This window comes from Camelina sativa, chromosome 14 (genome assembly GCF_000633955.1).
Source record: "Camelina sativa cultivar DH55 chromosome 14, Cs, whole genome shotgun sequence".
Classification (NCBI taxonomy): Eukaryota; Viridiplantae; Streptophyta; class Magnoliopsida; order Brassicales; family Brassicaceae; genus Camelina; species Camelina sativa.
The window spans coordinates 30,452,433-30,475,860 of NC_025698.1; the positions used below are offsets into that span (position 1 = coordinate 30,452,433).

The 23,428-nt window shown below is 32.8% G+C and overlaps 5 protein-coding genes across 10 annotated transcripts in view; 3 read left to right on the forward strand and 2 right to left on the reverse strand.

Annotated features, from left to right (window-relative positions):
- Positions 12,486-13,874, forward strand: LOC104742941 (ubiquitin-like protein ATG12A). 2 transcript variants are annotated; one of them, XM_010464027.2, is made up of 6 exons: positions 12,486-12,584; positions 12,729-12,787; positions 13,033-13,101; positions 13,185-13,247; positions 13,349-13,440; positions 13,538-13,874. In XM_010464027.2, the coding sequence occupies exons 1-5, from the start codon at positions 12,551-12,553 to the stop codon at positions 13,406-13,408; spliced, it is 285 nt and encodes a 94-aa protein (XP_010462329.1). In that variant the 5' UTR covers positions 12,486-12,550; the 3' UTR covers positions 13,409-13,440; positions 13,538-13,874. The 2 variants fall into 2 exon arrangements, with proteins under 2 accessions (XP_010462329.1, XP_010462328.1); XM_010464026.2 differs by having other exon boundaries at positions 13,665-13,874.
- LOC104742942 (formin-like protein 3) lies at positions 14,270-15,294 on the forward strand. The gene has a single exon (XM_010464028.1). The coding sequence runs from the start codon at positions 14,619-14,621 to the stop codon at positions 15,078-15,080; it is 462 nt and encodes a 153-aa protein (XP_010462330.1). The 5' UTR covers positions 14,270-14,618; the 3' UTR covers positions 15,081-15,294.
- On the reverse strand, positions 15,510-17,035 carry LOC104742943 (60S ribosomal protein L18a-like protein). Of its 5 annotated transcripts, none has more exons than XM_010464031.2 (5): positions 16,956-17,035; positions 16,419-16,494; positions 16,195-16,309; positions 15,972-16,089; positions 15,510-15,854 (listed from the first exon to the last, which is right to left on the reverse strand). In XM_010464031.2, the coding sequence occupies exons 2-5, from the start codon at positions 16,426-16,428 to the stop codon at positions 15,792-15,794; spliced, it is 306 nt and encodes a 101-aa protein (XP_010462333.1). In that variant the 5' UTR covers positions 16,429-16,494; positions 16,956-17,035; the 3' UTR covers positions 15,510-15,791. The 5 variants fall into 5 exon arrangements, with proteins under 5 accessions (XP_010462333.1, XP_010462331.1, XP_010462332.1 ...); XM_010464029.2 differs by having other exon boundaries at positions 16,195-16,312; XM_010464030.2 differs by lacking the exon at positions 16,956-17,035 and adding an exon at positions 16,622-16,908 and having other exon boundaries at positions 16,195-16,312.
- On the reverse strand, positions 18,645-22,871 carry LOC104742945 (dihydrolipoyllysine-residue acetyltransferase component 3 of pyruvate dehydrogenase complex, mitochondrial-like). Its single transcript, XM_010464033.1, has 19 exons — positions 22,564-22,871; positions 22,206-22,296; positions 22,003-22,067; positions 21,787-21,869; positions 21,651-21,688; positions 21,387-21,442; positions 21,230-21,304; positions 21,053-21,145; positions 20,664-20,903; positions 20,504-20,576; positions 20,289-20,389; positions 20,113-20,198; positions 19,957-20,032; positions 19,811-19,878; positions 19,680-19,746; positions 19,501-19,596; positions 19,326-19,428; positions 19,133-19,228; positions 18,645-19,060 (listed from the first exon to the last, which is right to left on the reverse strand). Exons 1-19 carry the CDS (start codon positions 22,603-22,605, stop codon positions 18,990-18,992), a joined length of 1,620 nt encoding a protein of 539 aa, XP_010462335.1. The 5' UTR covers positions 22,606-22,871; the 3' UTR covers positions 18,645-18,989.
- Positions 23,320-23,428, forward strand: part of LOC104744163 (telomere repeat-binding factor 5-like) — a 2,338-nt gene continuing 2,229 nt past the window's right edge. The window contains exon 1 of the mRNA XM_019235639.1: positions 23,320-23,363. Within this exon, the coding sequence (XP_019091184.1) occupies positions 23,320-23,363 (44 nt within the window). The remainder of the gene's footprint in view (positions 23,364-23,428) is intronic.

A 23,428-nucleotide genomic window follows, 5' to 3' on the forward strand; every position in this document is an offset into this window, starting at 1 on the left:
TCGAAAAATACATAAGGAAAGAGGTTACTGTTATCCGTAAATACCACCCTCACCTTAGCCATTTGATTGAATCCTTAAAATTAGAATCAATAGAAGACCCACTTCAACAACAATCCTTAAGCTGCAGCGGTTTAGATAACCTAATCACAAATTATATCCAAAATATTAATCCATAGTATTTAATCTACTTAAAAGCAACCCAAACCAAAGTCTTGATTTAACTGGTTATTCGGGTGTTTCCTCAATTAAATTAATTAGACTGAATTCCAATAATTTAATACACCATAATTCCACTTTCACGTGTTTGGTTTCATAATCACATCTCAACTCAAACCAATAACAACCCACACTCCCACACGTGACCACCAAGCCATACGCAACTCACGTCCACATGAATTAAGTTACGGTTCTGGTCTTACAAGTTATATGATTCATTGGTTTAGACTGGTTTAGACACGGTTCAATATTCAAAGCAACAAAACGCAACAACACACGAGCTTCGCCATTACCTCTTTACAACTTTTCTCGACGGACATGTTCGGTGGCTCCAAGAGAAGGTTCAGCCCATGGTGGTTACGTCCTCATGGCTCAACAACATACATCAAAAGCAAGCAACAGATCGTGAGACAACGTCATAAACTTCATGCACAAGTTACGAAATAAATCTAGGGTTTCCTTACCCATAACGGTTGGACGATGGCTACGGCTGTTCCGGTGACAACACCTGACATCTCCGGTGACATACGGTGGCGGACTAACCAGCGGTGGTGATAGACTGTCCATCCCGAGTACATTATCCTCTCCTGCTTCTCCTTTCCCTCTCCTCCCTTTCTCTCCCTCTTGATCATAAGTTCTCTCATGGCCGCTTATCTCTTTGCTCCTAAGGGAGTCGATCGAGAAGTAAAGCTACAACGGCGGTGGCTTAGCTTGGGATGAGAGAAAGACAACAACGACAACAACAACGACAACAACAACGATACCAACAACAACAAGCCAACGATATGATGGTAAGCTCCGACGGGGTTAGGGTTCCCAACTCTCCTCTCTCGCCAGAAACAAAGATGGCGCCATACGTGTGTATTTACATGTACACAAGCATATAAGGCAAAACACAAAACCCTTGTCTTTTGTTCTTTTGAAGGCAATTGGACATAATGGGCTGCAGTTTCAAAATAGCTAGCCCACATTCTAATATTGGGGTGTGACAATTCTCAACGTGAAAGCATGACTTGGCAATCCATAAACTTGTATACTGTTTAGAAATTCTTGAATGTAGATCATATTTTCATATCCGCTTGTATCCGACGTTTCTGTATTAAGAGCTGAGATATCATCTCTCCTCACCTGTAAATAAGAAATTATTGGAATTTTAGATATGTTTTTAATATTAGTATTTTTTTTAAAATACTCTTACTTCCATATCCATATTCCATATTCTATTTAATTTGCATACCTGGGAGCTTGGTAAGCATAAACTGATTTATCTTATCAACATCGTCATTTCTTGGACTTAGAATAGCTTTTTCACTAAAAAAATTTGGATCAGTCCTGTTTGCAAAATGTTCTCCATAGATTTCTCTAACTATTGCTTCAATAGGATTTCCACTTGTATTAATTAATAAATCATCCGGAATTTCTATCTCCACATCCCCACTATTTGACTCGTTGATTTTGCCATCCCCGATATCAAGAAGCCACTTTGAGAAAGTAGCGAGAGCACCCGCATCCATACTATTACGTGCCTTGCGAAGTCTCAGATTTTCAGTAAGTATAAGAACTTTACAACTATTCCAAAGAACAGATGAGTTGATAGATGCTAAAATTGTCGCTACTCTTCCTCCTTCCGTAATAACAAGTAGTATCTGTCTAAAATCACCTCCTAACACAACAACTTTACCTCCAAAAATCTGGTCACACCTCATGATATCTCGCAAAATCCTATCCAAGGTTTCGTAGCAAAGCTTGTTCATCATTGGAGCCTCGTCCCATATTATGAGCTTTGCTTCTCTAATTAAGTCAGCAAGATCAGATTCGGCATCGATCGTACACACAGAATATTCATTAAGATTGATTGGAATACCAAATCTTGAATGAGCCGTTCTACCACCTTCCAAAAGCAAAGCAGCTATACCATTTGAAGCAACATTCAGAACAATATTACCTTTAGACCTTATATCAGCACCAAGAATAGTACACATGAAAGTTTTCCCAGTTCCACCAAAATCATGGACAAAAAACATACCACCTTTGTTGTGATTCACAGAGTTAATGATTTCTTCATAAACACGTCTTTGATCATCAGTTAGCATAGGTAACAACTTATCGTACAATTCATGTTGTTTATGAGGCTTATATATTCTCTCATCTGCGATAAGCCTATTTACACCTATGTTCATGATACTATCATCTGGTTTAGGCATTTTCTTGAAGGCCGTAAGAGACGTCCCATTCGATCGCAACATAAGTTTTGTGGTAGGATATTTTGTTAGTTTCACCAACATAAGAAACATATCTTTTCTATCTGAGCCCGTGCCAACATTAGACCTACCACAGTAAAGTTAAACACTTATTTATAATCTTGTCTTGCGAAAAAATGAAATATATTTAATTAACAAAATAACATTTTGATGTACCTGGATCGTTCATGCTTCTCCTTTCTTTAAACAAAATATCCTCACACAAGATGTCCTTTGATTTATTCCAAACTTCAAGAGGAACAATTAAACTCTTTGTATGCAGTAGGATTGCAAATAACTTCCTTAAAAATTTCCCAAAACACCATTCACCTGCTTCATTTATAGCCGCAATGTATTCCTTATCGTCATCCAGTAATCCCAATGCATAGCAAGCTTCTTGAAAATCCTTATAAAGAACACTATTGACTGTTTTTAAATAGTCAAAGCTTGTTGGTCCTGGAATTTTATTAAGCAAAACTCGCAAGTAATAGACTTGTCCTACAGAAGGCGGTACATACGTAATCCTGCCTATTGCAAAACTTTTCCGTTTCTCTGACCTTGGCTTCCAAAGTCTTTCTCTCCTATTCCACACAAATTTTGATGGAAATTCAGCATATGTGAGTTCTCTGGCTTGGGGATAAATCTTGTTGCATTCCATCCAGCCCAAAAATTTAGAAGTTCTATTCGTTGTACGGTGCAAAACATCTTCTATTGGATCATCCTCGTTGTAAATAGCCAATTCTTGTCCTGGAAGATGAAACGGGAGTTTTTCTACGGGTGTAGTACGATAACAAATCGGGAAAGCAAATATTCGCCAAGAAGCCTCACATGCAGACACGAATCTAAAAAAAAGTTTGAATTAGTTAGATTATAAAATTCACGTTAAAAGTAATTTTCAAAAAAAAAAAATGAGAATGTTTGACAATTTGTATAAACGGTTACCTGCAATTGAAAAACTTTTTAATTTCATTTTTCTGATCTTCTTCTCCTACTGTGGCTCTAATATAATCCGGACCTTTTGTGATGTACTTGAACAAATACTTGACTGAATGTGTCTGACAATCATAAGTTCTAAGATTTTTCAGAAATTCGGTAATTACCTCTCCACTCCTTCAAGCATGCAAATTGTATTACACAAACGACAATCGTATCTTGATATTCCTTTATCTGTGTATCAAAGTCCTTCGCAAGATCACCCCACACCGTGCAATTCAACCGGGTTCCACTATATTACGAATCCATGAAATAAGAATATATATTTAGATATTATATTCCAAAATAATTTTAATTATAAAGAATATTTATTAAGGAATCATACGTTAAATCTTGGAAATCGAAACTCAATTTGACATTATCCTTCCCTTTTGTTTTGACGCTATCAAGATTTCTGACACCAACGATCTGACCGATAACATCTACAAAAAATACATATGAATAGATTTTTTTTTTCTCTTAAAATAAAATTTTAAATATGAAGTTAACAACTCACCAAACAATACATTCTTGTCTAACTCTCCAGCCAAGATAGAAGAAAAATTCTGAAAACATTTTTCTGGGACACGAACTAGGAATTCATCATATGGTTTCACTATAGTGGTTCTATAAAAGACGATTTTAAATCTCAAAGAACTTGTCTTATAACTACTATAATAATCTACTAAGCTGAATGTATTAACTATCTTAGAATCGCCGTCAGCGAGTTGGTTCTGAAATCTGCTGACCAATCCATCTTCAATAGATGCATGTATCCTTGTACCCTATATATAACGATTAGAAGTTAAAAAGCTATTATCGAGCTTTTCTAAAAATATGATAGAGATATCAATTAAACATTACGTTTAAAATATTTTATTAAATCTTACATCACTGTCAACGAAGACCATCTATAGAGACTTGAATGACTTCCAAAGTCTTATGATATGGACTCTAATTTTGTAATGGTCTAGGGCAGGGTTGAGATCGCCTAACTGAACAAAGAGACGAACATTCATCTTTTTAGAAGTCATATTGAGTTGTGCATATGACTTTTTAACACATTAGCGTATCAATATATATAGAGATGTTATACAACCGACTTGATTTTTTAGAATAATTATTTACTTTATTTTTTAAAGACGATAATGATGAGGAATGTAAACATATCATATATGAAAATTCTAAATATGTTTACTAAATTAAAAAGTAAATTTCACATATTTATACTTCTATAATTTTTATGAAAATCATCAAGCACTTGTAAATTGCCATATGTTGACATTTGAAATAAACGTTTTTTTGTAAATTATAATAATGGACTTTATATATAATCATTTCGCAAACATGTAGAAATCAAAGTCATTTTTTAAACAATTTGAAATAACAATATTTAAATTTAATATAACTCAATATCTTTTAAAATCAAACATTAACCAAATGTGTTTATCAATAAAACCATTAAATTACTTAAATTCGAAAATCGGAATTGAACAGAGTACTCAATAAGGAATTCGATGCTTCTCAAAAGAATCCTCAACATCAAGATGAATATAGGATTCAAGTGCATCACTGTATTTTGGAGAAGAAATAATTTAAATCAGTATTGTCCATATCTATTAATCATTAGATAAAAAAAAGTTTAATTTATTATTTACCGTCATTTCTTTTTAAAGAAAACAAAAAAACATGGAATAGAGAAAAGTTTTGGAAGAGAGTTAAATGTAGAAGTTAATAAGTTAATGCTTTAGTTCTTAGATTTACAATTCGATATTAGGAATTTATAGGGTGCTAATGGTTACATTGAAAGTTTTGACTCCAAGAGACGTTACCACTCACACCTATTGATCAAATAATTGAAAGATTCATGAATATGGAGATATCATCGAATTATACAAACGAAAAAACTGTTTTGAATAAAAAGGAGAACTAATATAATAAAAGACTTTGATTTCTGTAATATATAATAAATGAAATAATATTATATCAAATTAAAATCCAAACTCAATATCATAACGTTCTAAAGTATCATATATTAATATAAATTTTTTAAAAACCATATACTTTTAAATTAAAAAATCAAATTTCTATATCAGCAAAGGCATCTAACATCTGTGTAACTTGAGGACATTGAGGATTGATCATGATACTCGTACAATTGTGCACCGTGGTTGCCATCCATGTATCTATATTAATAAAGTTTTAATAATTAACTAACTTATTTTTTTAAACAAAGTCATTATAATAGTATCAGCAAGAAATAATTTGAACCTTTACTCTCAAGCTTGGCAAAACGTAACACACATATGATATCACTGTCACGATGTATCTAATGATCATAGAAGGCGTTCGCGTAGTCCTTTGGTAAACGACATGAGAAACGATCACCCCTACAATTTTACTTATTTGAGAATTTTTTAAATTAATGAGAATTAAACACGTAAAGCTTATAAAATTAGAATAACTTACTCAATATTTTCTAGAACAACAAACAACTCATTCCATTCTTTGTATGGTGGACCTTGTTCACAGCTATTTCCAACACTAAACACTCTTCCGATAAGATCTGCAAATATTTTTCAATAGTTAAAGTTAACTTATAATATAATAATAAATTTTTACCCTTACCTACACAATAAGCAGAATCTACACAATATAGTTTATGTTTTTTTTCTTTCTGATTTTGATTGAAAACCTTTTAAAAAAAAAGATTCAATTCCATATTTTAAGTTTATATTATCTTTATAACTAATTTTGTAATTACCCTATTTAGTTAGTTGGTATATATATACTATAATAGAAGTCGATGATAAAATCATGCTAGAATAAATTTTATGATTAGTCATTTAGTATAGTTTCAAATTGTTTATTTTAATTTCAAACAATCTTAATGTCAATTAATCTATTAATACTATTATCTCTGAGAATTACTTCGAAATAAGATTCCTTTATGATAATCACCAAATTTCTAATATATTAAAATATAAATATATCAAATTAAAATCCAAGATCAATATCATAGCGATTTAAATTATTTCAAATTACACTTTAAATTTTTTTAAATCAGTTCTCCATTTCGGCAAAAGAATCAAACATCTGCATGACTTGAGGACATTTAGGATTGATCATGACCATTGTACAATTGTGCACCGTTATTGCCATCCATGTATCTACATAAACAATGTATAATTAATTAAAATATTTTATAAACCAAGGAATAATAATTTTATAGAATAAATAATACGAACCTTTATTGCTCTCAATTTTGGCAAAGCGTAACAAATATATGATATCATAAACATAATGAATCCAGTTATTAAAGAAGTCATTCGCGTAGTCTTTTGGTAAACGACATGTCAATCGATCACCCCTACAATTAAACTTCTTTTCGAAATAAAGACATTAATGAGAATGATGTTCACAAAATCGATAGAATGACTTAATCAATATTTTCCAAAACAACAAACAAGTCATTCCATTCTTTATATGGTGGAACTTCTTCAAAACGATTTCCAACAGTGTATCATCTTCCGATAATATCTGCTCATAAAAGTTCCATTAGAAGATAAATTATCATATATAAATAAAATTTATAATATTAGTTTTTTTTTTCATCTCACCTACACAATAATCAGGGTCTAAATATCCACTTTTGTTATCATTAAATGATACAAAAGAAAAAAACTGCTTTGAAGTCAAAAGATGATTTTTTCTAAACCATGTCGTGTCTCTCCAATGTATCATAAAATGATGATCAGTTATCTTTAAAATCCCATCAACTATGGTTAGTGAGAAACTTGATAACATTATCCATTCACCTTCTTCCAGAATGTTTATAAAGATATCACGATAAGGAGGACGCATCATCACTTGAATTTTTTACCCTACATTAAAGAAATATATAAGTAACATAAAATTATAGAATTTTATCAAAACACGATGTATACTATAAATATACCTTATCATCAACTACAATTAAGTCTGTCTATTTGAAAAGTGGATGACGACACTCAAACTTCCTCAGAATTTTGACGTTAATTTTCCACACATGAACGAAGGGGTTTAGATCGTCCACATCGTAAAAATAGTCTCTCTTCCCGATTTATTTTTAATAGCATTGGATAGAAGGTTAGCCATGATTTCAAAAGAAAAAAATCTAAGGAAAAAACGAAACGTACGATTTTGACTTCAAAAGTTTTAAACGAATATATATATATATACATAATACATATATTTTTTTGGAATATTTACATTTTACGATATTGTCAAAACTTCAGGTAACTTATTTTTACATTTATCAGTAATCACCAAATATATTATTAGATTTCCCACTTCTTTTTTAGAAAATTACGATTTTAAAAAATGTTAAATATTTTGTAGATATTTCATTCAATGAATATAGAAACTATATCACCATGAATATTTCTGGATAATATTGAAGTCCAACACTAATTTATGTTTATTTTCAATTTTTATTGGAAAACTTTAATATTTTAAAATTTCTATTTCGCAGACAGGTCAATATCTCTATTTTATGTTATCGTTTTAACGAATTTTAGGATTATAGAATAATAAAATAATTTTGACAGATAATAAAAACTCTATTCGAAGATTTGAAACGATTATGCTGAAATTCTTAATATTGTTAACCACTAAAAGGAACACGAAGTTTATCCCAATCAATATTAGGAACAACACATTCTTTTACATCTTTCTCAATTACAACCCTAACTTCTTCTAGCCTGTTACGCTCTAGAACCAAGTCGGTATGGCCCTCCAAGATATCATTCACTAGCGAGAGTTGAGCATCGATCGTTTCAAGTTGACACATGAGGTCGATAGATTCTTCCTTCTTCTTCATATAATCTTTCCTTCAGAACCACATCTCTTTATTTTTGAAACGCTTGTTTAACCTTCTCGATTGCTCCATCTTCCCATTCGAAATCTGACATGAGCTCTTTGCGTTTCCTCGAACTTTCACCTTCCATTGAAAAATCTGAATCTATAGTATTGAAAACTGTAATTTTTCAAGGTAATAAGGTAATAAACGAAAGTTTAAATACATAGTTTGAGATCTTACCTCAAAGATACGATTTTTTTTTTCTTTTTTTCTTTTTACTTTGTTGAGAGGGAAAACCAAAAGGTCACAACATTAGAGATGCGTATAGATATAAAATGCTTAAATATTTGTTTAGAGAATCGTGAAGGCTTTCATATTGGCGTCTCATGAGGCCAGGCCCAAAATAATTAAACCAAAACTAAAATTTATCCGTCTTTTGTAGAGATTTTAGATTAAAGTATAATTAAGAAAAACTCTTACTTTATATATATATATATATATATATAAAGTTATATATTAATAGTAAAATAGTCATATTAGACTAAAAGACTATGTAAAATTTAGTGAATATAATTCTAAATTAATTCTGACATAACAGAACACAATTCCCACGTCCAAAGTTACAACAAATTATTTTCAAAAAGTCATAAACATTAAAAGTAAAAGTGAACATAATAGGAAAAATGATTTCTGGACGTATAGCTAGCTCCTCCAACCACATGCTTAATCTATTTAGTCTTCATTACTGGACTCAACGTCTAGCCAGCACCTGTAAAGAAAAAGTTTCAGGTTTTAATTTCATGAATAATAGTGTTTACTCTAAATTTATTTAAATTAAGGACATTACATTATATCTCCCGTATTGATTCCTGCCATTTCATCTTCAAGTTTGACATTTGAACATCGTAATTGGGACATCAAACATTGCAAGCCTATCAATGTAAAATTTAAGTTAGAAAATGTTAGTTTTAAGTGGTATATAAGATGATTACTAAACACTACCTTCGTAAATAGAGATCCTCCAAAACAGAAGAGTACACATTACTGGTTGATTAGCATAGGTAGGGGAGAAAACTATTCTTCTCCATTTATCAAGAAATGCATTACAAACCGAACCAACAGCAACACATTCAATCTCTAGACCACTTTAAAAAATAAATTATTTCCGAATTAGTTAACTAAGAATTGTGTTAAATAGCATTAGATTGTATTTAAAATATTATCAAAAGTTTTGAATATTCTCTTACTTGTATTCAAGGATAGTGAAAGTACAACTTGATTCTATGAAATGTAGCCATTTTGACGTTCAAGGAAATTAATCGTCCGTGGCTCGTTTACATGCAACACCATTCCTATGGCATCTAACATAAAAATAATTCCAACCAAAAAAAAAAAAAATCAAAACAAATTCATCATCTTAAGATTACTTAAATAAAAAAACTTACCAACACAACAATTCTCCTCCTCAGGCGTGGAATTACGCATTTTCAATGCATCAGATAGAAGGATAAAATTGTCAGTGCTTCGCAGATATATTGGTATCATTTTTGTGTTATCCTGGATCAGGATCTCAAACGGATTGTTTGAGTTTCGGGATGATTGTTGACCTTCAATCACTAAAAATTCAGAAATCTCATACCAGTCTCCTTCCTTGATGTTTCCATAGTAACTTTCTACATAAAGATCCGCATCTATCTTGGTATCAATCCTATTTCCCTATAATAGAAGAACAAATTATCGTTTTTATTTATTTATTTTTCTTGTACTTCTCATTTGATATTTAAAATAATTACGGTTAAATGAAAAGAGGAAGAAGACTTACCCTCTCGTCTACCAAAATCAAACTCTGATAAAAAGGTTGTCCTTGAATAAAATGAGGTGGCCATTCTCTAAGAATTTTCACAGCAACTTTCGGGTTACGTAAAGTAGGATTCAAATCTTTTAAGTACAACACCATCTTGTTTGGGTTCTTTTTTTTTTGTGTATTTAGAAGCAAGGAGAAGTTTCAAATATTACAATAATTTATTTGTAGTTCATATATTTATAGAGCAAAGAAGATAAGGATTATAAGAATCAGAGTTCTAGATTTGTGTGGATTGTATAAAAACCCGTGGTCTACACAGGAAAAGCTGCATGAGTCTCTGTTCGATAAGAATGAACAATGTTTTTTGTTTTTTTAAAATACTTTATTTTAAAAAATTTAACTGGACGTTTGAAACTCTAAATTTCAAATTGCAGGACTATTTTTGCATTTTTCAACTTGCATGCTGACATCTTTTTATTATCATGCATTGGGCTATCGTATCTTTGTTACGATTTTTGTTGGAACTTTTTTGGAAACTTCAAAGTCTTTATCTTTTCATTTTTTGTAAGTATTTTATACGTAGATTTTTTTTTTTATATCAAAATATGTATAATAGATATTTGTATGAAAATATTGTTAAAAGGAAATAATAAATCGATATCTGTAAATAAATTTAAACTTTCATTTATGTTAAAACAAAAAATTATAATCCATCTATTATTAAAATATAAAAGAATTAAAAACCCCCTAAATTCCCTAATAAGCCAAACAAAATGAGGAAGTCAGTCTTCTATTTGTGAGTCCTCTTCCTTGGTCTCCTATAAATTAGTTAATTAATATATGAAAAAAATATATAAACGAAATTTTATAATGTTTTCATCTAATATATAGCATGAACAGAGATGCTAATCTTACAATTCCATCATTTTCACCACCTCTGGAATATGAGGATTGAGTTTTATTTGCGTACAAACTGTAGAAGATATACTTCTTTTTCCTGCAAAGTTTTAACAGAAATAATTCTTTTACTAACTGATCAACAAAACTGAGCAATAAATATCATCAAATTGAATGTATACCTTGGAAAACTTCAATAACAACCCAACGAATAACACAAATTAAGCGATCACCTCGGAAAGATTTATAAGTATCGTAGAATTTTGCAGCCGATGTTTCGAATAATTCACACTTTATTAGGGTTCCACTAAAACTGCAAGAATTAAAAATATAATTCAAAATCATAATAATGTATAATATATATATATATATATATGAGTATTATAGTTTACCTGAAATCACGAAGATCAAAAGAGATTTTGTGGTTAATTGAGTAATCCGCTGCTCTATTATTCATTTCAAGAATTTCTTCAATACTTTGCATCTCATCGTCCTCTTCTTCCTCATCTAAATCTTGGACATATTTATCCTCATTATGATCATCGTTATCACTATTATCTGATTGGTATTCGCCCTCATCATCAGTTTCTTCTTCAGTATCATCCTCTTCTTCATCCATTGTATCATAACAAACATCATCTTCCTCATCGCTTCCTTCTGGTATATTATCATCATCGTCCTGATCTCCAACATCACTGTCATCATCAGATTCTTGAAAGACTGTGAAATTTGATTCTGAGTGATCATGATAAGAAGTGTTTTTCTTTTTATTTGAACCAAATCGAGTACAATACTTAAACAACATACGGATATCATCACTTTGTGTTACGTCCACAAGTGTCTCATGATTTTTTGACCCCTTGATTTCCTTTTTTTGTTGTAATTTCCTGAAATTACAGCTAAATTCCCCAACTTTCTATGCAACTTTTAGATTAAATTTATATTTTATATTATGCAGACTTGATTGGTTAAACTTTTTAAAAGTAACTATTTTTTAATATACGTGTTTTCACTAAAACATCCTGAAACGGGGAGTAGTTTTTAAAGGGTTGATAATAATCAATATAAGCCCAATCTAACAAGGGCTTTAAAAGCCCAAAACGTAACCTCAATTTGTTTTCCGAAATAGAAAAAAAAAAAAAAAAAAAAAAANTTTTTTTTTGCAATTTTCTATACGAAAAGAAGATGTTATGTAAAATTTTCTGAAAAACGAGTTATATCTTTTTTCTCAGAACGTTAAACAATTTTAAAAGGTCTGAAGTCGTTAAGAACTAGAATTGACCATGAGATAACTGGAGTCTGGAGTCATGCATGAGAGTCTCTCATTGAGAGACCCTAATTGGAGTCATGGAAGGTGCCACACCGTCAAGCTTTGTTTCCCCAATTTCGTTGTCACTCAGACACTCACTTTCTTTATTAACGTCTTGTGTAATATATTAATACGGACCAAACATGCATGGCCATTTAAATTTACACGGCAAGTAAGACAGACTACTCAAAAAAAAAAAAAAAAAAAAAAAAAAAGACAGAGTACCGTCTTCGTCTTCGTCTTCTTCACCAGCTACGGCCGTAAAACCATCAATGGCGACGGAGTCGCCGAGCTCTGTTCGGAAAGGTGAATCTTTCGACTAATCCATGAAATTCGAAAAATTGGATCGATTAAATCCATGAATCTGTCGTTTCATATCAATCCAATTACGTAAATCAGGAAATTGGAATTAGTTTGATGTATTCTCTAGGGTTTATCTTTCTGTTACAGTTGTTGTTCATCTAAGAGCTACTGGAGGTGCTCCTATACTCAAACAATCTAAGTTCAAGGTAGACTCTTATATCACTCTTCCTCGCAAACTAGGGCTTTGTTTTATCAATTCTTCCATAATGGGATCATCTCATGTTGTTAAAGTTGTATAGTATATTTGGTTTTTACTTGATCAATTAGAGTGTTGATGTAAGGTTTTGAGTCTTGTTGTCTGGTAGTTCACAATCTAGGCAGAATCTTTCTGATTCAATTCATATTTTGTGATCTTTTTGTGTTGTGAATGTTGTGCGATTGCTTGTTATAGATTCCAGGGACTGATAAATTTGCAAAAGTGATTGACTTTCTAAGAAGACAGCTCCATTCTGACTCATTGGTATGTATACACTCAGCTTCTTCTCTATATCTGTATTGAATCTTTTATAATCGGTCTGACATTGCTCTTTTGTTTGGTAAAAGTTTGTCTATGTGAATAGTGCTTTCTCGCCGAATCCTGATGAGTCAGTGATTGATCTTTACAGTGTAAGTCTTTTTCTAATCTCTTTGTGTTGTGGATCAAGAATCTATGTTTCTATTTGCTTACTACATGGTGGTTTCTGGTTTTGCCGTTTTGGTATTTGCAGAACTTTGGATTTGACGGTAAACTGGTGGTCAACTATGCTTGCTCCATGGCATGGGGATAAAAAAACCGAATACTACAGAATTCTCAAGCTCTGTAAGCACATTCTTTTTACTGCTACTTTCTTTCTTTTTCGGTTTCGATGATCTACAAAACTTTGATGCCGTGTGTCTTCTGTTGAACTTCAACTTAGCATTCTGGTTTCTTCAATTAGATAAGTTTTTTTGAACCAAAATCTAAGTCACATCTTTACATAACTGAAGATGATGAGTGAATCCTATATATGAGCATCACCATGAAGTTGAGCTTTTTTTTTTCAGGGTCACAATGCTAGATGCTTGCTTTTTTTTTTTGGAAAAAAAGACTTTTCAGATGAAAGTTGATGTATGTATATAATACATGTACATAAAGACCATATCCAACTTCAGAAACAATAGATTGTAATCTCGCCTGTGAACTTTCATCGGGTAAAAAAGTTTCTTGTTCAGTTCTTCTCTCAAGAGATTCCAAAGAAGCGTTTGAACATTTTTCATCTCTGCATTTGCGCTTCTTCCTTTGCTATGCTACTGCTGCTTATTATATGTAGCTGAATGGGTAGAAAAAAAAAACCTAGAATAGAAATTTATTTACAAAATTCAATATTTAAAAAATTAAAATCATGTATTAAAAAATTACAAAAAGTTTCTTAGTAAATTAACTTATTCCATACATATGAAGCTGTTGCACCTTGACAAAGATGATAAAGTTTGTAAATTCATGTTTAAAAAAATTACAAAATAGTTCTTAGTAAATAATTGTAAGTAACTTCTTTCATACATATGCAGCTGTTGCATAATGTGACAAAAATGACAAAGTGTTTGTTTGGATATAATCATATAACTAACAGTTTTGGTTTTTTTTAATCAAAACAATAATATGTTAGAATGATAACTAACTTGCAAAAAATCTAAACAGTTTTCTTACCGGAAAATTAACTAACTTTATAATCTTCACCAAATTTAGCCTTAATCCGTTATTCCCTCTCTGAATTTTCCCCGGGAAAAAATTTACCATCTCTCTCAAAGTTTCCTTTGGGTCAATCAATTTACCATCGTGACATCCATGTTCTTCTGAATAATCAATCTTTCACCAAATCTGGATTCAAAACGGAGACTTGTAATTTCCCCGACAAAACAGAGAAAGTTATGTTTTTTTTCTACAGATGACGCACATTTTGATTCCGGTGACGAAGACAACCAAGGAAGACCGTTTTTGATTCAATCACATTTACAAAAATGGGTTTTCTGCATTGTCTCTTCAGATCTCGGACCTTCAATGTTTTGATCCTCGCTCTGTTTCTCACCATTCATAGTTTCTTCCTCGTCGAATCACAAGAACCACCTCCGACTCCACAATCTCCTCTGCCGCCGCCGCCACCTCCTCCTCCTCCACCGCCACCTGTCAATGGGACCGTTGAACCAGGCATTTCTCCACCGCCTCCTCCTCCAGTCAGAGAGACTATCGAGCCTGTGTCTGCTCCACCACCACCGAGGTCGCAACCCCCTCCCCAAAAGAATCATTCACGGCGGTTTCCGCCTCCACCTCGGCCATCGGAGAAACCAAAGAGAGGTGGATTAAACAAAGGGAAGACTGTGGGACTAGTCTTTATTGGGTTAGTTGCAATGTTGCAGGTCTTTGTTGTTGTCTTCTTGTTTTACAAAAGAAATCAGCTTCTCAACTTGAAAGACACTAATTGAGATTTCTAACTATATTCTGGATTGACGTTAACTACTCTTTCGTTCATTTGAGGTCATCTATTAGAGTGATGATTAGAAAGGAGAATGTATTAGGAGGACAAAAAAAAAGTGCAATTGTTTCAACTCTCTCATGTAAAATTGTTTCAGAAATCACATGTGTTTGTTCTTTCCAAGATTAATCTGATTCACCAAATGGTTTTGTTCACTATTTATCTTGGTCTGCAATCTTTTGGATGCTGTGTTCGGAGTGTTCCAAGGTGCAGCTTTTATGAAATAGTGATATGCTGATAGTGAGATGATGGTTCAAACAACACTAGACATATGGAGGCAATACAAATCCTAATAGTAATAGTCAAAGCTTCTTCCTTTATTCCCTTCTTTTCTTCATGAGGTTCAAAAAGAAAGAAAGAAGCGGCTTTGAAGAAGGAAGATAAGAACCAGACATAACCTTGGCTATGATCTTTGTCTGAGTTAAAAGGTTCCAATGTGAATATAACATACAAGCGTGAAACAAGATAGATCTCCAGGATTTAAATATCTCAATTCCATTGTATAAAAAACTATACACTTATGTACAAAGCAAAGATTTTGATTCTAATAGGACTTAGCAGTATCTTCTCTTCATCAAATAGACATGTCTTACTTGTTGTGGAAACAGACCTTGAAGTTGTTTCCCTTTCAGAAAGAATATGCAAAGTATAACAAGAGACTCTAGTGACCCCAGAAAACGAGAACAAGCACGGTGATCACAAGTCCAACAGAGAATATCAAAGCCTGCATACAATTTTCAAGCGAAATAGATAAGTTGGTAGATCCTCTTTTAAAGCTGAGTTGCGTTTTTGTCATTTTTAAAGAAATTAGAGGAGAATGCAACTGGATCAGCTAACTTACAGCTATAGCAGAGGCAGCAAGACCAGATCTTTCCCGTGGATCTCTACGGTAATAGTTGATAAAATATAGAAATGTTGCAACGTACCACGCAAATGGGCAGACAAATCCAAGAAGAAACCTTAACATAAACAGGTAAAAAAAGAATCTGGCTTCAGCAAGACATTACATCATCCACAAGCCACAATATTATCCAAAAGCCACAAAAAAAGAGCGAGTGACTCACGAGAACCATCCGATTCCACAACCGAAGCAAGGAAGGGGCTTATAGAAGAGTCCTAACTCAGAGTCCTCACCATCACGGATCAGAATATACTTTCCTATCTTTTGTTCCTCTAAATCTGCTTTAACATATTTTCCAACATTCACAAGGAACTCAACAACAGTAGGAGTCACAAGAATCATAAAAACTAAAAAACACAAGAAGAGACAAAAGTTTGAGAATTTTACTGGCATTCATGGCGAAAGAAGTGCAATGGTATAATTTTGTAAGGCCGATCTAAACTTCCTCTCACTCTTAAGTAACCTGAACATCAATCACCAACTGGTCTCAGATACAAAAATGTAAGGCAGAAACTTTTCTATACAGATTTCAAAACCAATCCAATGTAAAGCAGCCTGAATGTCAAATTGAAAAGATTGAGGATCATTACTGACTAACAACAAGAAGGAAATAGATTCAGGAAAAATCTCAGAAAAATCTGCATTTCCTGATATGATCTAATACAAAAGAGAAGGAAATTAAACATAAACCCTAGGAAGTCTGAGGAGTTTCGAGAATCAAAGCAATCAAAGAAGAAACAAAACCCTGAGAGAGAAAAAAAAAAGGACGAATTTTTCTTTTAGTGAAAATTAAACGAGGGAAAGAGAAAAATCACCAGGCAATGCAAAAAAAAAAAAAGAAAAAGAAAGAAAAAGAAAAGTTGTTGAAACGAGATTGCCTGAAAGATAGAGATAGAGAGACAGAAGGAGAAAGAGAGAGATTGCCTGAGAGATTCGCGACCGTGACCGACGGCAACAGAGATTCTTGCTTTCGTTGCCAAACGTTTTTTTTTTAGTTCTTCTCAATTTCGTTTTAGCTGCTTGTTTGGAGATTTTTTTATTATATATATTATAATAATAAATATATAATGGCTGAATTTTTTTTAATATAATATTTTCTTTCAGATGCTTTTTTTAGGATTTTCACCAAAATTAAAAAAAATAATAAATATGATATTTTTTTTGATACTTATTTACTCATATTTTTTATGTATATTTAATTATTTATTATAAAAATAAAAATATTAATTAGTTATTTGATTTAAAAAATAAAAATGTATTAAATACATTAAAAATTATTTTTTGTGATACAAAAAAAATTATAGAACATCAATCCTTGTATCGTTATGATGCAGAGAAAATAAGATATCACTTTTTGTTGGATTTTGACGCGATAAAATTAAAAACTAAAAAGACTTACAATTTATCTCTAGTATTAAAAAATAAAAAAAAGAGAAATATAAATGTCTATATAAATCTGTTATTCACATACAGTAGAACCTCCATAACTTAATACTGTTTAAATTAATATTCGCTATAAATTAATAAATTATTCTGGTCATGAGTTGAGCTGGTGTAAAAAATGACATATTTCGATAAAATAATAAGATAATAATTATTTTGGAAATAAATCCTATGTAAAAATATAGTTCCATCAATATCATAAATTAATAATCATATAAACTGGTATATATATATATATCTAAAAAAATCTAATGAAATATGATTCTATTGTTGTTTGTCTATTCTTGAATTTGCATTCTTGTTGGAGCTCATCTCTAATTTTTTTCATTATTGTATTTTCAAATCGTATCCATAAATTGTGAAAAGTCAGGATAATTGCTTCTTTAGTAATTAGTTTTAAAGGTACCGCAATATTTTCTGTGACTTCATCATTACCATGAAGGATAGTAGTAACAATTTTTTCTAAACTCTAAACTTCTAACATTTCTCATTTTTACTTAAATAATCTATTAAATAATTAACATTCATCCAAGATTATAAATTAAGAAATTTTTTAAAAAATATGATTGATAACAAAAACATCTTATGTTATAATAGAAAATTTTCAATATGAATATGAGAAAATCTTTTCATAAATTAATAAAATATTAATTTATTAATAAATTAATAATTATTAATTTATCGATAAATTAAAATTTTTATAAATTAATAAAATTTTATGGTTCATACTTTAGAAGTTTGACTGTAAATTGAATAAAGTGATCCATAAAATATCACTAAAATAAGTATGAGGAAAAAAATCTAGAATGTTTTAATTTCGAAACTCTAAAAAAAGCCCCTCGAACCTTTGAGTAGAGCTATCTTAAACCCCTATATTTTCAAATTTTTAGTGTTAACCCCGATGTTATGGATAACCCTCAGCTTTGGTTTCAGCTGAAATTTTTGGGATTTGTTTTTGCAATTATGATCACGCAAAACTCAGAAAAACGATATGTATCGGAACAATCAGCAATATTATCCCTTTGGTTTTTTTTGTTTGTCGACAATATTATTTGATTGGATGGACTTTGCTTAATCGAAGCTTTACATGTTGAAAAGATAGTAAGAACCAAGAATGTTGTTTTGGTTTTTTTTATTTATTTATAAAAAAATAGAGATTACGAACCTCACTCGCTCAAAACAATCTACTTGTATCAAGTATGGTTACAAAACCCATCCCATATATGGGGTTAGTTTAACAACATAAATTAATGGGGTTTATTTTGCCTCCCTCCATCAACAACAACCAGAACCAGCAAAGAATATCCCAAAATCCAGTTTATAGTAGAAATGCTGATTCCCAACCATATTTTTTATTCAGAGAAACAAAAAATCTTTTTAACCCATTTAAAAAACTCTGAAAGAACTGAGATTTTCAACGTATGGAAACAAAGAAATCTAATTGGTACAGACAAAATGCGAGATCAAAGACCCTTACGAGCTTTGAAGTGTTTTTTCCACTGTGTGGTTCTCTTTTTAAAGCAACATGGATTCAGGGTTCTCAATGTATCCTTTAAATGCCTTCAACCATTCAGCTCCAATGGCACCTGCAGGAAAAAGAATATTAGATTTACAAAATGATGATGAATGAATCAATGATGACAAAAGAACCAGATTACCGTCTACTACGCGATGGTCACAGCTCAGTGTAACAGGCATGTAATCAGCAGAGTTGAATTGATCTGGACCGTTACCAGGGACAACTCTCTTTTCAGCTGTTTTTTTTTTAAAGAATCAGACACAACTTGAATCGGTTATTCGATCTTTGGTAAGGTATTAAAAAACTCTGTTCTGCAGTGTGAGAGAGCATACCGGATCCAATTGCTAGAATTGCGGCTTGTGGTGGATTAACGACTGCACAGAATTGTTTGACTCCAAACGGTCCACCCAAGTTAGAAACCGTAAATGTTCCTCCCTGAGAAAACGAGATTATTAGCTGTTTATTGAAAGATATGATTGGTGAGTTAAGCCGATAAATTTCTCTCACCTCATAATCTTCTGGCTTTAAGCTGTTCTCTCTTGCTTTTTGAGCCAATAACCGAACTTCTTCTCCAATTGTGGACAGACCCTTCTTGTCTGCGTCCTGGAGTCAAGAAGTTGAAACATCTAATTCAGAAACCTGAAGTTTTTGCTACAGCAAAGGGCTAAACATTATTTTGCACCCACCTTCACAACAGGGACATAGAGCCCGTTTTCTGTCTGCACTGCGACGTTGATGTTCACATTTTTAAACCTATAGAGAAAGGTTCAGATGTTTGCTACCCCATTCATATTCAAAAAGTTGTCGATGTACTTACTGGCGGATGTAATCATCAGTCCATGAACTATTGCACTGAGGAACTTTCCTGAGAGCTAATGCAGCAGCCTAAAAATCATGAAGACGGGTAGGATAAATTAAAAGATCTGTCGGCTTGCATGTAAAGTATACACAAGTAAGATGTACCTTAACAACAAGATCATTAACAGATATCCGTTTCCCACCAGAAGCTTCTTGGAATGAATTAAGCTGACTCCTCAAACTGCATATACAAAAATACGCTTTGTCTAGCTTACACATTGACAGCGACTCAAAATAAATCATTCAAAACTTTATACTTACCCCATAAGTTTGTCAACACATGTATCGACGGTCAAGTAATAGTGAGGGATAGTTTGCTTTGAGAATGCCAAACGTGAGGCTGTGACCTGTCAAAATTATAAAGTTAAAGAGGTTTCAGAATCCTTGAACCTATTGAAACTGACTTAACAAGGCTGCAAGAGTTATATAGGTTTTACCTTTCGTATCTGAGAATGGGGGATGTCAACATAGTCCAAAGCTGGAGCCTTAGAATCAGTAGATTTAGATGGCTTCGCAGTAGCTCCTTTACCACCTGAAGCTGCACCATTGGAAGATGTAGTAGGACACAAGGATGAGTGATATACTGTAAACAGAGGTAAGAAAGGTCTAAAAGAAAAAGAAAGGAAACGAAGAGTCAAGGAGTGACTGATACCTAAGTATTCATCGATATCTGCCTTCACTATCCGTCCTTCAGGACCTGTGCCTTTAATGTTTGAAAGAGGCACCTGATTTTTTTTTAAAGTAAACGAGAAGAAAAAATAAGCAGGAAGATTAGGTAAAAAAAAGAATTCCTAGAACAATGTGATACTGACATTATTATCTTCAGCCAACTTTCTTGCAAGAGGACTAGCAAAAACACGATCTCCTGTGGGAGGTGCGCTAGGCTTGGAAGCCTTCGGTTCAGGAGGCGTTGATGGCTGTTCAACCTTCTCTTCCTTTGGTGGGGTAGGAGTTGGTTCTGCTTTAGTAGGAGCGGCATCAGCAGTAGATGATGGGGTGTAATCTTTGAACTTTCCAATGTCCTCTTCATCTTCAACTGTAATAGCAATCACCTACTTGAAGGCAAAAGAAATTTGACATGATCCAAATAATTCCATTGAACATTTCCACAAATGAATTGTGGATCCTAAGACCAATACCCCGAGTCCCATGAGAAACCATGGTAATACATAACTCTACAGAAACCAGACAATTTTCATACCTCGCCGACTTGAATTTCTTTTGAACCCTCCTCCTTTACAATCTTGGCGAGATAGCCCTCTTCCATGCATTCCATTTCGACGGTTGCTTTGTCCTACAGAAGATAACCTAGTTAGAATTATTTCCAAAACATGAACATAAAAATACGGAGAGGAGAATCAATCAAGATCGACATTACAGTTTCAACTTCACAGAGTACTTCTCCAGGAGCAACTTTATCACCTTCTTTTTTCAGCCACCTGGCAATGTTACCCTGGAAATTAGGAAAACAGCTTATTAGAACGTAAAGATAAACGAGAGTAAGTTTTGATCAAGAGGTAAACAAAGGTCCATACCTCAGTCATTGTTGGCGAAAGAGAAGGCATCCCGATCTCTTGATGAGGAGGCAGATCTGAAACACGTTTTCAGAAATTCTAGGTAAATCGAACCAATGTAAAGCTCATACCATTTAGCATTCTCAATTACACAATTATTTAAGCAATGCAACTGTCTTAGCAGGAATTTTGCAATAAATCCCTTAAACCAATTTCAAGATACAGAACAAGCTGAAGAAAAGCTCATAAAACAAATTTTAAGGTCTGGGAGAAAAAGCTGACTACCTGAACCTGATGAAAATCCTCTAGCTGATTGCATTGAACTGGTATGCAGAAAAAAGTACGCTTATAGTTAGGAAAAAATAGAATCTATACAAGCAGGTAGCTAAGGCCACATAGAGTAAGAGAATTGAGACTAAACCATGAAAATTCTTTTCCAAACATTAGCCTTCCCATTGCACTGCTTAGATTTGTTCTCGCAGTTGAAAAACTGGACACTGGTACCTACACAATGAAATTAACGACATCAAGGCCACATAAAACTCGTAAGGTTTCTGCTAACTAGTAAAAATGATTCAATGAGAAGAGACACTGCAACACAGCTAGAGAGAGAGAGAGAGAAGAGCAACGAACTTACAGTATTGGTGCTACATTTGGAAATCCTCTCCAGTGGGGAATAACCAAGACGGGCATTAACAGTATCTGAAGACCATAACATAAAAAAAAAAAAAAAGAAAAAAAGCTGAAGCAACAAGCAGAGAGTCTCACAGATACTAACCATAGAACCATACAAAAGTACAATTGGATAAAACTTCTATCTCAAAGAGGATCAAAAGTTACCTTCTCTGTTCAGAGGAGCTCGATTAGTGTTAGAGAAACAGCGAACTGTTGAAGCATGTTCCCGGCGCAGTAAAGTCGAAACATCCTTCAACTGTTGAAAACAAAAAAAAACAAGTGGACGGCGTTACAGATCTCAATCATCTCGCAGAAGCAGGCTGATCATAAATAAAGCTCTCAATCTATAGCTAATTCAGCACATTGATCGTAACTTGGAAAGTAAGAATCCGAGATTATCAGAATAACCACAATTTTCAATTGAATCACGAAATCAGAAACCCAAATTCGAATACCACGATCGGTGAAGAACATAATAACAATGCAAAATGATCGGAGAAAACGAAATCGAGAAACAATTTACCTTCTTGGAATGATTGATGATGCGTGACGCATAAGAAGCCATTGATATGTAATCGGAACTGCTTCAGCCGATCCGATCCTCGCTTCTCACCTCTCTCTCTCTCTCTCTCTCTCTCTCTCTCTCTCTCTCCCTGTGTTTTGGTTCTATAAGCAATGAAGTAAGAAGAAACTTTTTGTTTTGGACTGTTAGGGTTTTATTTTTTGTTGTAGTTGTTTATCGAATTTTGATTTTAATTTTTCAATTTATTTTTGTTTTGTTTTGGTTTCTCTCAGCTTTCTTTCTGATCCGAACCAGTGACTGGCGAATGAATGAACCCTTTAGAGAGAGAGAGAGTGCGTATGGCTTTATCATCATTGCAGCTTAATCGTACGGTCGTGATTAAAGTTGACTTTATTGATTACAGGCCTGAACGAACTAGGCCCATTAATGGCCCAATCGGATTGCTATATATATTTTACACAATTTTTGCAGTTGGAAACTAACAAAAAAATAATAGGAAGAAAAAAAAAAGAAAGTAGAAAAAGCGGGAAACAGAGTTAGTTACATCTTCTTCTCCGACGAGACGAGACGACTGCGACTGGGTTTTTCTGAAACTCAGGTACATTACATACGCGAATGATCCAAATCTTTCTCTTACTCTCGCATTTTGATTCAATCAAAAGAGATCGATGCTTAAAATCTCTGCTTCAATTGCTTGATCTTTTGTTTCTTTGTTTCTTTTTTTTTTCCTTCAGCGTCGAGGCTTCGTCAGTGGCCATGGATTCTGAAGATAGTTCATCAGATAAGAACGCTCCCTCTGGGTTCGTAATCTTTTTTTTTTTTTTTTTTTTTTTTCTCATTTGGATTGTTTGTTTTTGTGGGAAAT

Excerpts from the sequence above, each read along its gene's own strand:
- LOC104742941 (XM_010464027.2), top strand. The coding sequence starts at position 12,551 with ATGGCGACGGAGTCGCCGAGCTCTGTTCGGAAAG. Across the intron at positions 12,585-12,728 it reads GCCGAGCTCTGTTCGGAAAG|TTGTTGTTCATCTAAGAGCT; the intron begins GTGAATCTTTCG and ends TTTCTGTTACAG. Across the intron at positions 13,102-13,184 it reads AGCTCCATTCTGACTCATTG|TTTGTCTATGTGAATAGTGC; the intron begins GTATGTATACAC and ends GTTTGGTAAAAG.
- LOC104742942 (XM_010464028.1), top strand. The coding sequence starts at position 14,619 with ATGGGTTTTCTGCATTGTCTCTTCAGATCTCGGACCTTCAATGTTTTG.
- LOC104742943 (XM_010464029.2), bottom strand. Across the intron at positions 16,090-16,194 it reads TGTGGAATCGGATGGTTCTC|GTTTCTTCTTGGATTTGTCT; the intron begins GTGAGTCACTCG and ends GTTTATGTTAAG. Across the intron at positions 15,855-15,971 it reads TTGCTGCCTCTGCTATAGCT|GCTTTGATATTCTCTGTTGG; the intron begins GTAAGTTAGCTG and ends AATTGTATGCAG.
- LOC104742945 (XM_010464033.1), bottom strand. The coding sequence starts at position 22,605 with ATGGCTTCTTATGCGTCACGCATCATCAATCATTCCAAGAAG. Across the intron at positions 22,297-22,563 it reads TCATCAATCATTCCAAGAAG|TTGAAGGATGTTTCGACTTT; the intron begins GTAAATTGTTTC and ends TGTTTTCAACAG. Across the intron at positions 21,146-21,229 it reads TACTCTGTGAAGTTGAAACT|GACAAAGCAACCGTCGAAAT; the intron begins GTAATGTCGATC and ends TATCTTCTGTAG.